At 37.7% G+C, this 17,318-nt stretch overlaps 1 protein-coding gene across 1 annotated transcript in view; it reads left to right on the top strand.

Annotated features, from left to right (window-relative positions):
* Positions 1–17,318, top strand: part of ush2a (Usher syndrome 2A (autosomal recessive, mild)) — a 207,058-nt gene that overhangs the window by 66,941 nt on the left and 122,799 nt on the right. The window contains exons 23-32 of the mRNA XM_079632841.1: positions 3,976–4,102; positions 4,594–4,695; positions 4,771–4,959; positions 5,054–5,184; positions 5,466–5,742; positions 6,420–6,623; positions 7,167–7,247; positions 9,322–9,507; positions 12,505–12,618; positions 14,592–14,753. Of these exons, the coding sequence (XP_079488967.1) occupies positions 3,976–4,102; positions 4,594–4,695; positions 4,771–4,959; positions 5,054–5,184; positions 5,466–5,742; positions 6,420–6,623; positions 7,167–7,247; positions 9,322–9,507; positions 12,505–12,618; positions 14,592–14,753 (1,573 nt within the window). The remainder of the gene's footprint in view (positions 1–3,975; positions 4,103–4,593; positions 4,696–4,770; positions 4,960–5,053; positions 5,185–5,465; positions 5,743–6,419; positions 6,624–7,166; positions 7,248–9,321; positions 9,508–12,504; positions 12,619–14,591; positions 14,754–17,318) is intronic.

Here is a 17,318-nt window from a genome sequence, read left to right as displayed (position 1 = left end):
ACACATTTTGTCGGGGTAGTTTGATAATTATAACTAAAAGTGGTGTCATGCCCAATTAATGTCCCCTGATAGCATGCCCATTAGTTCCCCCATTAACGAATTCAACAATTCTAATGGGATTAGCACCATGGGATGCTAATTGAGCGTGACACAGGGAACTGGTATGCTTCCCCACACACTCTTTCTAATGATGAAATTAATGAGCATTTTATGAAACACTGTCTCATGAAAGCGTATTTAGTTCCTGTAAAGGCTGTCACAAATGATGCTGTTTTTTTTCCCAATGTCTCCTTATCGGAGTCTCTCAGAGATAAGCCAGTGATGAGTGGTTTCCAGGCATACAGTGAGGAGAGAAGGTCTCTCCAAGGCCCATGGGCATGATTAGTTGCATTAGTACCATGGACAGCGCCCATTTCATCTTAAACAAACTCAAGGGCTATTAAGCAAGAGTATGCTGCTCACTGTGTTAATGACACACACTACATCACCAAAACCTATAGCAGCTTCTATAGGACTCTTGTGGAACGGATCTTTAATGAACTGTTTGGAGTGTTAGTGCGTAAATTCTTTTAACCATACTCACTGTTTTCCACTGACCATTAGTTTTTATAGTTAAAAGGAGCATTTTCAGTTATAGACTAAAGCATTTCTGTTTCTTAATTGTTTTATGAAGTTGTGAATTTGATCATTTTAAAGCAGTGGTTCTAAACTAGGCGGTCCACTTGGGGGTCTCAGCAAACGGGGCCACAGAATGAATTGGATGAAAAATTGGATATTATATATAAAATGTCGAAAATGCTAAAATTTTTATAATAATGCTGAAAACGCACACAGAATAAGAATCTTGGATCTTCTGGAATTACAAAATGAATCATGGTTAATGAATTTAATTTAACATATCCTAGTTTCTATTAATAAAAAACGTTTGAAAACAAGCAGCATTGGCTTAATAATAGCAGAAATACCAAAAGAAAATATCTTAGCCTATATATGGGGGCTTCAAATAATTGTGTCAAAAAGGTTGTGAACCACCGATTTAATAGTTGTCGTCATTTACTCATCATCATGACGTTTCTTCTGTTGAGGTTAAATGGGGACATTTTGAATAAATGGTCTTTTATTCACATTCTATTGCAATATGGGAGTATTTCAAGTCTTCAGAAGCAATGCCATAGCTTTGTGTAACAAACAAACTGAATTTTAACTCTTTCCCTGCCAGCATTTAAAAAAAAAGTTGCTAGTCACCGCCAGCATTTTTTATCATTTTCCCAAAAGTTTCATGGCCCCCAGAATAATTTTTGCATGAATATCTGAATATGCAATAAATCTAAAGAAAGAACAGACCCTCTGCTTAAAAAAAATTTTTTTATTCTAGCTTCTGCATTCATTGCACACTTTTGTATGTGGTGAATGTTAAAAACTAAGCCTGGATTGGATTCAGAATGACGATTAAAACATAGATGGGGTAGATCGAGTCCATCAACACCCCCAAAGCTTACATGGTCCTAGAGCTATTTTATTCAGTAGCATTATGCAGTTTTGATTTATATGCTGTTTAATGTTGATGAACGCGTTATTTTATCTTTACATATGCTTACATATGATATCGCTTGTTTCTGCTTCTTTTTCACCTGTGTTTTGATGAGGAGATTCAGTGCTCTTTCAGAAGATGCGCAATAGCGCCCCCTACCGTATAACAGTGAAAACTTGGAAAGCTGTACATTTCCGTCAATGGCGGGGAAAGTGTTAAAATCTCCCCTTACTCTGTACAAATGAACAAATCGCTCTCTTGTGTAGGATATTTCCGATGAATTACTCTTACGATCCACAAATTTGATCTGACTGATTTGTTTAAGATTGATCCAGTTATGGAGTTCAAGTCATCGTCGCAATGAACCGGTCGCAGTGGTCGAACAACCTACTGAAGAAGATTTTCCGTGAATAATGGCACAAATTTCAGTCAGTGTCTCAGACAGAACGAACTATTATGTGACTTTTATATATTGTGTTGTACACTTTGAATGAGTACTTTTACAGTGCTTTTTAAAGTTTAAGGGCCCATTCTTTGTAATTACAAAAAGGAAAAGGACCAGTGGATTCTTAATGTCTCCTTTTGTGCTCCACGGAAGAAGAAGAAAACATTTTGGAAAGACATGAGGGTGACTAAATTATGACAAAATAAAAACATTTGGGATGAGCCATTTCTTTAAGCAAATTTCAAAAGTATTTGAATGTTTTTGTAAAAAAAAAAAAAAAATCCCTTGAAACAAGATCTAGTTGATAATTCATGAGCTTAATCAGCAATTAATTTATGCAAGTAGATGATATGTGGTGTAAATATCCTCTAGCATTGCTGCAATGTTTTCTTAAAATTGATGATTGCTGTGACTGATCGTTTGGGGTTCAGTCATTAGGACTCCCTAGCTGATGTTTACAGCACATGGCTGAAACTTGAATACATTACATCAGATGCTTAGGTTGTGATGTCGTTTATGAGTCTGCCTCCCAATGAACAAGACTGATACGATTTTTTTTTTGTCTTCAAACATCTGAAATAAACACATTCAGTAAACACATTTTGGCCTGGAATAATTAAAGTTAGCTGTTAACGGCTGGCAGATGATATTATTCAGGAAGGCTTTTAGTTGTTGTGACAGAATTGATCTCTCATCGTAAAGAAGCCCCACTGAATACTTTCAAAGGGAGGAGGGATAGGAATGCAGTGTTGTGTCTGTCCTGGCTTCTCCCTAAAGCTATTTCTTCTCTCTCTCTCTCTCTCTCTCTCTCTCTCTCTCTCTCTCTCTCTCTCTCTCTCTCTCTCTCTCTCTCTCTCTCTCTCTCTCTCTCTCTCTCTCTCTCTCTCTCTCTCTCTCTCGCTCTCTCTGCAGTAAGCATATCACAGGGCTGACTTTCCTCAGCATCCACACACATATTGATTTGATCATTAAATCTTCATCACAAAGAGGAGATGCGATACTTTGTGTCTCTGTGCTTTCACTGCAGAGCACTCAGTCAGGCCGTTAAGTGTATGAACCTGAATGATGTCATATTTTAGCAGGACAATAACCCCATCTTATGTTGATGGTGCCAGCCCATGAAATTTACTGCTTTTGGGGAATGTCCTATCTCTGGGCAGAATTCCTTAGCGCCTTGAGTTTGGTGCCAAGAGGGATTCTGGTGCTACTTTTTCGACTTCTCCAACTTCTCCTCTACAAACCCAGATATAGAAGAGCAAATGGTCAAAGTTAACTCTGGGAATATATCAGTGTGATCAGTTGTTGGTGAATCATTACCTATAAACTGTGCCTGCCTGTTATGGCATTTCGCTTTTATTGAGCTTGAACCTCATTTTAATCACAGAAGTTCTGATTTCTGAAATGGTTTTACTTGACAGTCTTGAAATTTTATCAAGAACTTTTGTAATATCACAGTATCACAGAATTCAAGAACTGACTCCTTGATTTCATGAGTTGGATGGAATTGACCATAACAAGAAGTTACAAGAAGGAACAGGAATTTATGATTAATTCTGGGAAATTTTCTATCCTAATCTAATCTGTCTGTTGGTCGGTCATTTTATCTATCTAGCATTACAATATTCTAGGGTTCTAGTATTCTATATTTCTACCTATCTCTCTGTTTCATTTTTTTTTTTACTTTTTAAACTTCCAAACAAGTCTCTGCCATTATTCAAAGTTTCTCCTGACAAACTGCTTTTCTAGTTTACAAAAATATATAGTTATATGATTTTCTTTTCACTTCAAATCATTTTACATTCCTTATATATTCCTGTTTGTATTGAAAGTGTTTACACTGCATTAGTTTATGTACATGCATTTTTACCTCCTAAGCTCTGCTGCAGCACAGGGAGGGGAATGTCTCCTCTTCCTAAAGCTGCTGATCAGCCATCATTTGTGCAGTGTGTGCGGTGTGTTCATGATGAGCGAGTGATTAACCCTCAGCGTTTGATGCTAGGCCTCAGCCGTGGCCCTCAGCCCTCGCAACGATGGAGGTAGACGCTATAATGACAACCAGTGGCACCACCTGATCGCTACAAGGAAGCAGGCCGTGGGAACAATCATTGTCGACAATCAATACAGCGGTAATGACGCACACACATATGATATTCATAGGCCAGCCCTGCACCCTCACTTCTGTCCTGTTCGGTTATTCAGTGCCTGTAAACTTGAACAGCCCGACTTGAACAGATTTCAAGCAAAGGAATTATCAAGGTTAATCGTTGCCATTCATTGTGTGATTAGAATAATTAGGCCAAAGAAGCCTCTCCTTTCCTGAACTTACATTTCAATTAAGACTGGTGGTGTGAAGCGGAGTCTCCCTCTTCCTGTCTCAAAGCGGTCTCAGGGGAATCTTCCCACCAGAGGGAGGGTTGCTTTATCTCAGACACTTTTTTAGAGTAATATGACTTTATCTGCTCTAAAGCACCAACTGAAACCATTGAAATATAACAATGCAGTTGTTCAAATACTCCTGTGCCCTGCTCTGATTATTAGAGCAGCCAGGAACAGTCTCAGAAGAACATTATTGTATTGATTTCGCATTGGCACATGCTCACATTGTTTCCTCCAACAGGATCGGCATCAGCTACAAGTGGCAGCACCATCATCGGTCAGAATACGGGCGTCTTCATAGGAGGGATTCCAGAGAATTTCACCCTTCTTAGACAAGACACTGGTAATTTATCTCTGAATGTCCTGATAACTGACAGTAAAAAAGTAAGTACTGCAAGTACTTGTTATATGTATACAGGTCAAGCCCAGCTGGTGCAACATGGGTTTGCTGGTTGTCTGAGGGATGTGATGGTGCAGAAATCCAGTGGCACTCCTGAAGTATGGGAGCCTCTGGACTGGGAATCAGCACAAGAAAAACATGAGACCTATGACAGCTGGGAGGGCTGTCCTGCTGTCTCTGAAGATGGGGCCTACTTCCTAGGACATGGTACTACCTGATTTAAACTTCTTTCACGTGGTCTGATTATATGTGATGTTAATTTTGATTTTTCCTTACAAATCTATTTCTGTTTTATATTCAGGGTTTTTGAAGGTCAAGCCTGAAATATTCACCGGTGGAGATTATTTCGAAATATCATTTGAGTTTAAAACAGACCAGCTCAATGCACTACTATTGTTCGCCTATGATGTAGATGGGAAGGATTTCATTTTGGTAAGTTTGCTTAAATCTAAACATTAGGGCTATCAGTTTAATGATTAATTAAATATCACTTAATTTAGTGCAATAAATTATAAATAATTAACAAAAAATAGCTTCTTGACCTGTGCTTAAAACTGTTGTTGGAGCAATTCAAGTACCACCTCAATGTTGAAGGCTTCTGCTAGTATTTAAATGAATTAATTTTAATAATCATGTCATATATTACACAAATAAGCTGAAATTAATATGTAGTGTTTCAAGACCTCATTGTAACAGTTGTGTGTGTCATTCAGGCGGAGCTGCAGGGTGGAGTTCTCTTCTGGCTGCTGCGTTGGGGTGATCAGACGGCAGAGTTGAGCGTATGGGTGGGCCTGTCCTACTGTGACGGGGGCTGGAACACTTTGAGTGTGCTGAAGAGAGGCCTGTTAGCGAGCGCTGGCCTCAATGACGTATATGAACAGGAAAGGAAGGGCACGGGTGGCCCTCTGACCATCAGCTCTCCCCTCTATGTAGGGGGAGTCCCACCTGGAGTAGTGCACCCAGCACTGAACAAACACAGCCTTCTGCACGGTGAGACACTTGCAGGTTTATTTGTATATGTGGGAATTTTTGGCCATTCATCCAGTGGAGCATTTGTGAGGTCAGGCACTGATGTTAAACGAGAAGGCCAGGCTCGCAATCGCCGTTCCAGTTCATCCCAAAGTGTTAGATGGCTCTGTGCAGGCCAGTCAAGTTCTTCCACAACAAACAGTCAGACAGGTAACATTCAAACGCAGACTTGCCTATCAGACTGCCAAACAGAGAAGTGTGATTCGTCACTTCACAGAATACTTTCCACTGCTCCAGAGTCCATGCTTTACTCCACTCCATCTGACACTTGGCATTGTACTTGGCCAAACAGCTGTACATGCAAGCCTCACATCACCATGAAAAAAATATATATACATACATATACAAATATATATAAGTCACCTCTCATAATACATTTCGAAGATATTTCTCTGATAATGGACCTATAGGTTAACAGGAAATAACAAAACATTGGACCCATTTTGTTATAGAATCATGGTTTCAAAATGTCATAACTGATAAAAATGTTCATGTACTCAGTCTATCTGGAGTTTACTGACAGTTTTTATTGTTTCAGACACATTAGACCAGTTCAGAATGTGACTCAAACATCTTTCTCTCTTTGTCTCTCCTTCTCTCTTTGTCTCTCTTTCATTCTCTTCTGTGCTGCTCTGCAGGTTTTGGCGGCTGCATCAGGCATGTTAGATTCGCACGCGGGCCTGTCGTAAGCTTGGCGGCCGTGTCCAGCAGCGCTGTCAGAGTCAATCTGGATGGATGCCTGTCAGCTGACACCAGCGTTAACTGCAGGGGAAACGACTCCATTCTGGTGTACACGGGCAGAGACAGGAGCACAGAGGACCTGACACTGCAGCCCTTCACGGGTAAAAGCAGCATCCAACCCCTTTTCGCAAGCACAATCCCCACCAGCGCAGTAGCCAAGCCTCATTGACCCGCAGCTATTTTGGCCTCGTGTTGCCTGCCTTGCCTCTGTGTCAGGCGATTGTTTGGCCTGATTTGTCCTTTCTGCTTGGAGTTTTGTTATTGTAAAGACCAAACAGAAGAACAACATAATATGTTCAGTCCAGCAATGGACGCAGACATGACACCAGGGTCACAAGAGAGGTCATATCTAAAACAGTCCCCTTCATCAGCAATACTGAAAAACTGTTGAGAACTGCACCTTAGCTAATGCACACGGACAAATATAGCCGAGGTACCTCTCTAGTGAGTGATGGAGATGAAGCGAGAAACCGTTTTTGCGTTTGCTCAACAGACATATATATATATATATATATATATATATATATATATATTCACTGAAATAACTCAAATTGTCAATACATCAAGCTGTTTTTTATATTGAATTGTCTTCAGAAAGCACATTTCTTAAAAAAAAAAAAAAATGTCTCTCTCTTTTTATACAGAGTATTTGTACAGAGTAATAGCATTGGGAGAAGGAGGTTGGACAGCAGGGCCGTGGCAGCGGGGACGCAGCAGAGAGACAGGTAGGACAGGTGCCAGTAGTCAAATAGCAGTAGTTTGGCTTTGTATCTCACTGGTAGAATCCTACAGTCTGATGTACATGTATGCACTTATCCTAAAGAGATAATATATACACTACTGCCGGTTCAAAGGTTTGGGTCAGTAAGATGTTTTTTTTTTAAGTACTTTTAATACTTTTATTCAGCAAGGATGCATTAAATTGATCAGAAGTGACAGTTATTAGCAATTACAATGTTACTAAAGATTTCTATTTCAAATAAATGTTGCTGTTTTCTATTCGTGAAAGAATCTTGTATTATGGTTTCCACAAAAATATTAAGCAGCACAACTGTTTTCAATATAATAATAGGGATAATAAGAAGAAGAAATGTTCCCTGAGTATCAAATCACCGTATTAGAATGATTTCTAAAGGATCATATGACACTGAAGACTGGAGTTATGATGTTGAAAATTCAGATTTGCCATCACATGAATAAATTCCATTTCAAAATATATTACAATAGAAAATAATTTTAAATTGTAATAATTCAATTTCACAATATTCACATTTTTACTGTATTTTTGATCAAACAAATGCCGCCTTGGTGAGCGTAAGAGACTTCTTACAAAAATATTGAAAAAATCATACCAACCCCAAACCTTTGAATGCATAATGTACAATTTATAGTATAGTTTTGCTCAATAATTACAGTTTCACAAAAATGTAGTGCATTCTGGCTACTATTCATATTTTACTGTCATTTATACAGAGCACAACACACTCTTACTGCCTCACCTACTGTAAGACAAAAAGGCCTACAACTTAGCCAGCACTACAGGCTCTACACTGATATTTGTTTGTGTCATAGTTTTCAGGCCAACCCATTTTATTCTTATCTGTACAATATATGTAGCAGTCAAGGAGATGAGATCTGCTTGGAGATTGCTTATCGTGAAGCTCTCTGTAGGAGCATGCATCACACACACTGCCTTATTACAGATGAAGACGGTGTGTGGAAGAGAGAAAGAGAGAGGAGGTTGATGGTGTCCATATTGAAACGAAGAGGCTCAGATATGTAAAATGATGCTTAAGTGCTTAAATATATGTAATTAAATTAATTGTGCGTAATTAAGCACAAAACATAGAATTCGACTTCGAAAACTAAATTGGGCTATGAAACGCATGTACATGTTTTAATGGTTATGAATTAATTTTAACAATAACTTCAGTGCACCTAATAAGTATATTGTCTTTTGCAACCCATTTTAATTCATTTCTAATTGAAACAGAATATGAAGGAAAAATATTGAACAGGACTTGATTTTATCCATCAGGAATGGATCGTGAAAAGTACCGCAAAATCAGTCTCCTAAAATAGCTATAGTTATTTCCTAGTCAGTTCATTCTGAATAAAGTCTAAGTAGATTTCTTTTCCGCTCTCTGTATAGTTACACATTTGCTTTCTGCCGTTCAACAGCAGTGTTATTTGGTTAAAAACACCCTTGTGATTTTTAATACCAGCCCTGTTGGTACAGATGATGAATCGCAAAGACTTCCTACTTAAATTTGTGTACACCACATTATAGGTCAGACCAGCTTTCCAGTGGTGGATATATTACACACATCTGCTGTCTGGCTTGTTTTGACTGTATAAACGAGTGTTAAAGAGATTCTATAGTCCGTGACACATCATAAATGATGCTTGTTGCATTTCTGCATATGTTTGACTGTTTTATTTATGCCCCCTAAAATGTGAATCCTGAAGAGAAAGCAAGCCGTCGCTTGATGGGTGTGAAATATAGCCCGGAATGAACGCTGGATGTACAGTCATATTAAATCAGTGCTGAAAAAGTTACAACTCTAATAAATTGTATTTATGCTAATGGTTAGATATGATTTACTGTGTCTATTAAAAGTGAGAAATGTGTGTGCTGCTTTTCTTTGGCCTGACACACACTTTCTCTCTTTCCCAATTGGATTCTCACACTCTCGTTCCTCTCCTCCCCCTTACTTTGCCTCTCTCTCTCTCTCTCTCTCTCTTTCTCTTGCTTTTCTTCTCCACGTGTGTCTCTCTCACCTATTATTTCCTGTACAGTTCCACAAAGTGTGCTGCCTCCCTCCAGAGTTGAGAGTGTAAATGGTTCCAGCGTGGAGGTGAGCTGGGAGGAGCCAGCTGAGGTCAGAGGTGTAATTGAGAAGTACGTACTGAAAGCGTACAGCCGGGACCGTCCCTTCTCGTCCCCCATCAGCGCCACCTTCCCCCACTCTCAGCACCTGACAGGTAAGGGCCACGCCGTCCGCCTGGAGCTTGGCTCTGAAACCTTTTAGCCCTCATGTTCTGTTTGGGCTCTCAGAGACCTCAGTACCATTTTAATAGCTTGAAAAAGGGAATAAATAAGATGTTGATTTTGAATTGGCTATTATTTTACCTGACCATAACCTGTGGGAAATGTCCAAAACACCTTTAAAGGAATTGTTCATCTGTAAATGAAAAATGTCATCAGTTTCCAAACCCATCTGACTTTGTTTCTTCTTGGAGTTCCTTGTGAAATAGAAGTACACTTTTGGATGCTTTTAACAGGAATAATATACAATACAAAACAATTTACTTAAGTGCAATCTAAATGTAATGTTTTTGAGCACCTATTTGCATGTTATACTGTAATATAATGTCATTTAAGTAATTAGTTGAACGTTGAAGTGTTTTTTGACCCACGTATGACATAAGTACATCTTTATGCTGTATGTAATTTCATAATTATTACTTCTATTGTCTTTGCAATATAGATAAAGAGTACTGTTTAATGTACCGACAAGCATTTTATGCTAAAATAAAATATACTTTAATGTAATTTCTATTGAAACTTCTCATGTATTTAAATATATTTTGTGTATTTAATTACACATTTGTAATGATGTTGTTATTTAGTAACTTTAAAATGTATTAACTTTAAATGTTCAATGTTCATTTTATTTATATAGCACATTTTATAACAGCCACTGACTGACCAAAGTTACAGAACTACAAGATTAAGAGACAATAATACCATGCATAACAGCACAGCACAGATAAGTGCAGCAAAGCTAAGAGCAGCCTTAAACAGGAGTAGCAAAAGCATTGTCTTAAAATAAAAAATAAGAAAACAGAAATGGCAAAACAGTATCAGACTCCTCAATAATAAAACAGAAATGGCAGTATCAGACTTAGATAAAAAGGGAAAAACAGCATCAGACTCAATGGAGAAATTGTAAAACTAACCAACCTTAATTATAGGCCAAGGAAAACAAGTGCGTTTTTAAAAGAGATCACGGAAGCTATCCTAACTTCTAGGGGCAAATTGTTCCACAGCCGAGACCCAACCACAGTGAATGCTCGATCCCCTCTGCGTTTGAGTCTGGAATGTGGGACTAATAACAGGTTCTTATCGCTTGATCTCAGACTTCTTAATGGAGTATATGGTTGTAGCAGTTCAGATATGTTATAAATGTAACATCAAATAACTTATAATCAAGTACTTTATATGCTAATGAACAAAGTAAGTATACTTTTTTAAATCTTGACAAAATATTATTAAAACATAAAACTTTTAAATGTACTGAATGTAAAGATTTGATGTACACTACAAGTGCACATTCAATACTATTAAGCACACTTCTTTTTCACGACAAAATGTCCTAGTTGTTTGTTTTTTATAGAATTTAAATGAATGGAATTGCATTTTTTTAGTTAATAAGCAAGAAAGATATTTATTTTTTGTTTGTTCCTCACACTGAGCTATCACATGGCTTCAGAAGACTCAGAATATAGTGCACAAGTTCCACTTTTGTTCTTTTTGGAGCATGGCATTCATTGTATGGAAGATAGCAGCCCAGCCATTTTGTTAAACATCTTTTATCGCATTCTTTGTAAGACATAAAGTCATACAAGTTTGGAATGACAAGAGGGTGAGTAAATAACAGAATTGTATTTTTTTGGTGAGCTATCCCTTTAAAAGCCAAATGCAATAATGCTCCAGACGATCTGTAGTCATGACAGTGTTCCCTATGTGACATTGCAAGTTTATAGACTGAAAATCTGCTTGGTTACTTGAAATTACTTCAAAGAACAAATGAGGATCTTGAAACAACGATTACGTTCTCAGATGACCAATCACTGTGGTAAGATGTTGTCTCCGGGCAAAGCGGAACAAGAAGACACTTTTTTTTTGCCTTGTTCTTGGCACGCTTCAACCTGCGCAAGCCCAAGCCGCACTAATTTATGATAGTCGTGACACCAAAAGCAGAATTACACAGGCAGATAAAAACTGCGAAAGCAAATGAGTGGGTAACGAGAGGAGAGCAGGTCAGGCTCTTAATTGAATTAAAAGACGTCTGACAAAAAAAAAAAAAGTTACACTTACCTGGCCAATTATGGCTCGCCTGGGGTGTTTACCTTCCAACTCTTCCAAAATCTGTCTGCTACATGGATACAGTGGACGCGAGCCAAAGATTCACTCATACACTCCATTAAATGGATCCTGCCTTTTTTTTTGGATGACAAATTAAAAAAATAAATCCTGTTTTAAAGTCTAAAGATGAATTAAACGCTGCACTTGCTAGGGCCTTCTGATGCAAGTCATAAATCATAACTGTTGTTTACTATATTTATTGTTTTAAAGTTTGGTTTCTAAAGGTCAATCTAATCTAGATGGTCAATGCACTCTGTAACTGATATTTCATGGTACAAATTTAATTGTGATTGACACAAACCATGTTTTTTCTAATTGTTAAGAATATACATTTTTATTATTCGATTTTAAAACTGAACAGCGAAGCACAAGCTGAGAACAAACCCTATTGAACTTAGGCCACGTATTTAAGATCTTCACAAACAACCACTAATGAGTAAAAGTACTGAGCGATGAATTAAAGTCAGTCATATTGATCACAGCAGGCCTGGATAGTGACTTTCATAGCATGCAAGAAACCCCCTTTAAATAGCATCAGCCACTTTATCCATTAAATAACGTCATTAGTGCCCCATATCCTGAATAGCGAAGGCCGCATCACTTTCCATCCGTCTGATTAATAGGAGATATTACTGTTTGATAATAAAGACCTTTTTAAATCCAGACCTATTATCAGAAGTGATGGTTATATTATGCTGTGTTTGAAAAGCCATTGCATTAAGTCTTAAGGAAGCAGAGTTGGGGAGGCCCACTTTTTGAAATATGGAAGAGAAAAGAATGACATTTGCCTCTTGCTCTCTGAAATGTTCTCTTCCTCTCTTCTTTCGCAGGCACTTTAAGTGGCTTGGCTCCTTTTAGCAGCTACGGTATTACCCTAACGGCGTGCACTCAGGCCGGGTGCAGCGAGAGCCCGCTCGCCACCGGCTTCAGCACTCCACAAGAGGGTAAAGTCATTTAGAAGGTCCTGACTCCCACATTTCTTTGATGCGTAATAAAAGTGACGAGAGGGGCTCAAATAGTGCCGAGCCATTTGCTTGAAAACTCCAAACTAATTTGATGACAAAGTGCAATGCCAGGCTGTAATTGCTCCGTCTTATTTATTTTTTTATTTCCCCGTCTCGTTCTTATTCCCGTTTTTTTGGAGAGAGTGGTTTTAGGAACAGGGTAAGTGTGGGATTGAACCCTCTCCCCTTTAATGACATGCATCTTTAATAGCTGTAATGCAGATTAATGGGCTTTTTAATTGCTGTTACATTGTTCATGCGAGAGCCTTGTCTTAATGTAAGGCATCTGAAAGATTAATGAAAGCTTCTTCATTTCACTCAACCAGAGAAGTAAATCTAAAGACAGTTTGGGCTAAAAAGAATTGATTGTGGAGCCGAAAAGTATGAAATCGAGAATCAAGCGGCCCATTTCCACCGTTCTCGTTCAATCCAGTGAGGCGCGCTCCTGTGGCGCGAGCGCACCGCGGCAAACATCATTTCTCTCTCTCTCTTTCAACTCTTCCAGGCTCATTCTTTATTGCCTTCACATCTGTCTGACCGCACAGGCAAGACAAAGAACCTTCTTCCTCAGTCAGGGAGGGAAAAAAATGTCATGTCTATTGACCGAGAGCCTTTTTCCTACATGAAACAGCAAGTATAAAGACAGATTAATTGTCAGCAGCAATTATTTTCTCTGTCTGATAATGCAGAAATAGAGCTGGTCCCAAATAAAATGAGCTCGCTTTCAGGCCGAAATTGTCAGATTTCTCTCTTTTCTGCACTAGAGGTTGAAAAATGTAGATCGCTTTTTAATCTAAGTTGGGCTAAATAGCCTTGTTTAAAGGATAGTATGACATTAAGGGTCATCTTGGAGTGAGAAAAAAAATCGATCTGATGTGAACTTGATTACTAACCCAAATTACTGTATCGATTCTCCATAAGGGACATTTTTAACATTGTTTTAATGCCACATACAGAAGCAACTTCATTCTCAACTTACTCTTGCTCAGAGCATGTTTGACCTAAATTGCTCATTGAGGCAGTCTTTTTTTTGTCACCAATGTATTTCATTTGATTAACAACATAGAAATAGGGCAGAACCTTAAATATTGATCTTTTTTATTGCATGTTTTCATCAATTATAAACCGTTATATAAACATTGTAAAATCTTTGTTCTTATTATTTATTATTTAACCTGTTAAATAAGTATGGAATAATTGACAACGGTCCCTTGCATTTTTGGAAAACAAATTTTCTAATAATTTAGTGTCCTGGAGTCAATTATTCGGCTTATACTGCGGTTACCACACGTGGAGTCATTGATTAGATGTTTTATTTTTAAGACACTTGTCAGGTTTTTATCCTATAAGTGCTCTTTGTGTGTAAAAATAATTCTTACGCATCTCATATCAAAGCGTAATTTTAAAGCTAGTAACGGAGGCTTGAGACATTGATATGCAGACTAATGCAGTTATCAGAGAAAGAGCGAGATTGATTAAGCGTGTGTGAATGACTGGATTCTGTGCGTCTCTCAACAGTGTTTGTCAGCAGCGTCTCTATTGGTAATAGCAAAGCTGTAAGTTTACCTGCTTCAAGAACAGCAACATTGCTACTGAGGAATGTCATGTAGCTTTTCACTAGAGAAACTATTTTATTGATAAAGTCTCGGGAAGTTTCTGTGCTCTTGTATGTTTCTGTGTGTGAGAGAGTGTGTTTATGTGTGTGTATGCGGAGAGAAAGCTGACGAAGGAAAGTGTGCTTTACATAAATAAAATAATTAATCTAGTTGGAAAAACAGTGTCTATATGGGGTATATGGGGTTTGGTGCTATTTTTTTTAAAGCTTATTATTTATGTCTCTATTAATTGTTCACTTTAACTAAATAAGTAACTAACTAACTGTTTGATAATTTTATTATTGTCTTTTTTAATAGCTCCTCTAGAGGTTTCTCCACCTGCTGCGATCTCCAACCCCAACTCTCTGTCTGTCCACTGGGAGCCTCCGTTCAAACCCAACGGCATCATCACCCAATATATCCTCTACAAAGACAATACTGTTGTGTACCAAGGCAACAGAACCAGCTTCAATATCACAGGTAAGCAAGACTTTGCTGCCTGGTGTCCATTGCTTGAATGGAAAGTGTCCAGTCAAGGTCACACATACTGTACACATTGACTGGATTTGTGACATTTACTCATTCACAAAAGGAATGTTCTGGAGTTTATTACAAGATAAACTGTATTAACAACATGTGTGCCATCATGTTGAATGATTAACACAGAAAAAAAGCAACGCTACGTTGACTAACATTTTCAGGAGACATTCTTGGTGCTCCACTGTGTCCGTGTTTACACATTAATTGCAAAAATGATAGAACAGAATAATGCAGAAAGAAGACAAGTGGATGATTAGCATTTAAAAAGACAAAAGTGCCACTGGCACATGTCCAAGGGATGTTTCTTTGAACCATGTCATTGTGAGGATGAAAAGTGGAGCCTGATGAAGGGAGCCAAGCACATGACATACGAAATAAAATATGTATTTGTTCCCACGACTTGCTAAATACATCAGCATGATTTACTAATTCATTCCCTCGATTTAAGTAAACCGTGCGCAAAATATTTAAAAAAAATTCCCTCGTTCTTATTAAATCGTAAATCGAATACTATATAATAATCCGTTCCCTTGTTTTACTAAATTGTGCCTACTATATAATAATTTTTCCCTCATTTTAGTAAAACATGGGAAAAAATGTATATATTGTGCACATGATTTAATTAAAACAAGGGAATGTACTGTATAAGTAAATTGTGGCCACAATTTGCTAGAACGAGAGAACAAATTGTTCATTCACGGCCAAAATATACACATTTTCTCCTGCATGTCATGTCCGGGGCTCCATACTTATGAGACCTGCTTATAATCTCTTTAATTAATGCAGAATTGCACAAAGCAAATCCTTTCAAATGTATAACTTGCATTTTAAGGGTAATTTTGTCCACTTTTGAATCATTTTATTAAATTTGTACCCCTTGTAGTTAGTGTATAATGTTATTCACAGTTGTAATTTACAGTAGTTGTACATCTCCATTCACACTCTTTCTGACCTTTAGAACAAGTCAGGCTGTTTGTTTCAGTAGAAGAAGATGCAGTTCAATAACTAAAAATCAGAGCGCACGGCGGTCGCATGGGCCAGATATGAACATGGGGAATTGCTGTCCATATTCCTCTTGATTTAATCACATCCTGCAGTAAATAGGTGGAGCAGATGCTCAGCTCTAAAGAGCGTCACTTGTATTGCTGTATTTCATCTTGCCAGTGGAGACAGGGCCAACAGCCAGCCATTGTTTGTTGTTTGTTTTCTTTTTTTCTATTCCCTGCGTGCTCTTTTTGCGAGTAGCAGAAGCCCCTGCTCTTGGCGTTAATGCACGAACATTGTGAGATGTTTTATTAAAAGGCTCCAATGCTCCAGCCGCCGCTTGACCCGGGGTGAGAAGCATGCCTAAATGATATGGAGCCCCCAAAAGGCCAATTTACACTCAGGACAGGTATATTCTCTCTGAGATGAATCATTCAGAATGTCAGCCCCCTCCTCCCTGCACACACACGCACACACACACACACACATAGACGTATAGACTTCCACTACTGGATTGAAAGGAGTTCTCAAGCACAGAGCAAACCTTGTGACTAACATAAGAATGCTTATTTCTTTATTTTCCTTAATTATTTACTTGTTGTAAATATGAGTTTTTTAAATGTTTTTGAAAGAAGTCTCTTATGCTCTTATCAAGACTGTATTTATTGTGTCAAAAATACAGCAAACAGTAAAATTGTGAAATATTATTACAATTTGAATATATTGTAAATGTCATATAATTCATATTTTTTGTGGAAACAGTCACCGTGATTGAATTTTTTCAGGATTCTTTGATGAATAGAAAGTTCAAAAGAATAGCATTTATTTAAAATATAAATATTTTGTAATATTATAATTACCTTTACTGTCACCTTTAATCAGAGTAATGCAATCAAAAGCAAGTCCTTAGTGGCATCATCTAGGAAGTTAACTATTATTATTTTTTATTATTTGTCTCACTTAAACCTTCCGTCCTGTTAAATAAAATGACAGAAAATTATATTACAATGTAATAAGATGATTAAAAAATATTTTGTATATATAATAATGTATATATTATAAAGGTGGTTTATAAGCGCAAATAATTACGTAGGTGTAGGTGCTTGATAAGAGCTTGGCCAAAGCATATTTCTAAAGGTCTAGTATAGATTCAAGTATTTATACATCTTAATTAGGAAGAGTGATCGAAACCAAATGTTTCGTGGCTTCAAAATAATAATCAGCTTGTTGTTCAAGTAAAAATCAATTGCGTTCTTATAATGGTATACCAACAAATCAGTGAGAGCAGGGTCTTATTCCACATCCAGATTGAAAATTACAGCTTGTCTGAGAGTAATCATTGGGGTGTCTATGTATCCGAATATCATTTTTATTGCAGCACCTAACTGGTGTTGAGCTCCCTTTTCAGTCAACCTCGCCTCATTTCTGCTGGTCCCATTCGAGCCCACAAAAACAAAGGTCACGCCGAAGTCAATTTCCTCAGTCCATGCTCAAAGAGAAATACCTAAGCACAAATCATGT

Source organism: Phoxinus phoxinus (assembly GCF_949152265.1).
Source record: "Phoxinus phoxinus genome assembly, chromosome: 13".
NCBI lineage: Eukaryota > Metazoa > Chordata > Actinopteri > Cypriniformes > Leuciscidae > Phoxinus > Phoxinus phoxinus.
The sequence above is the reverse complement of the archived record's forward strand: the minus strand, read 5'-3'. Positions and strand labels throughout refer to the sequence as shown.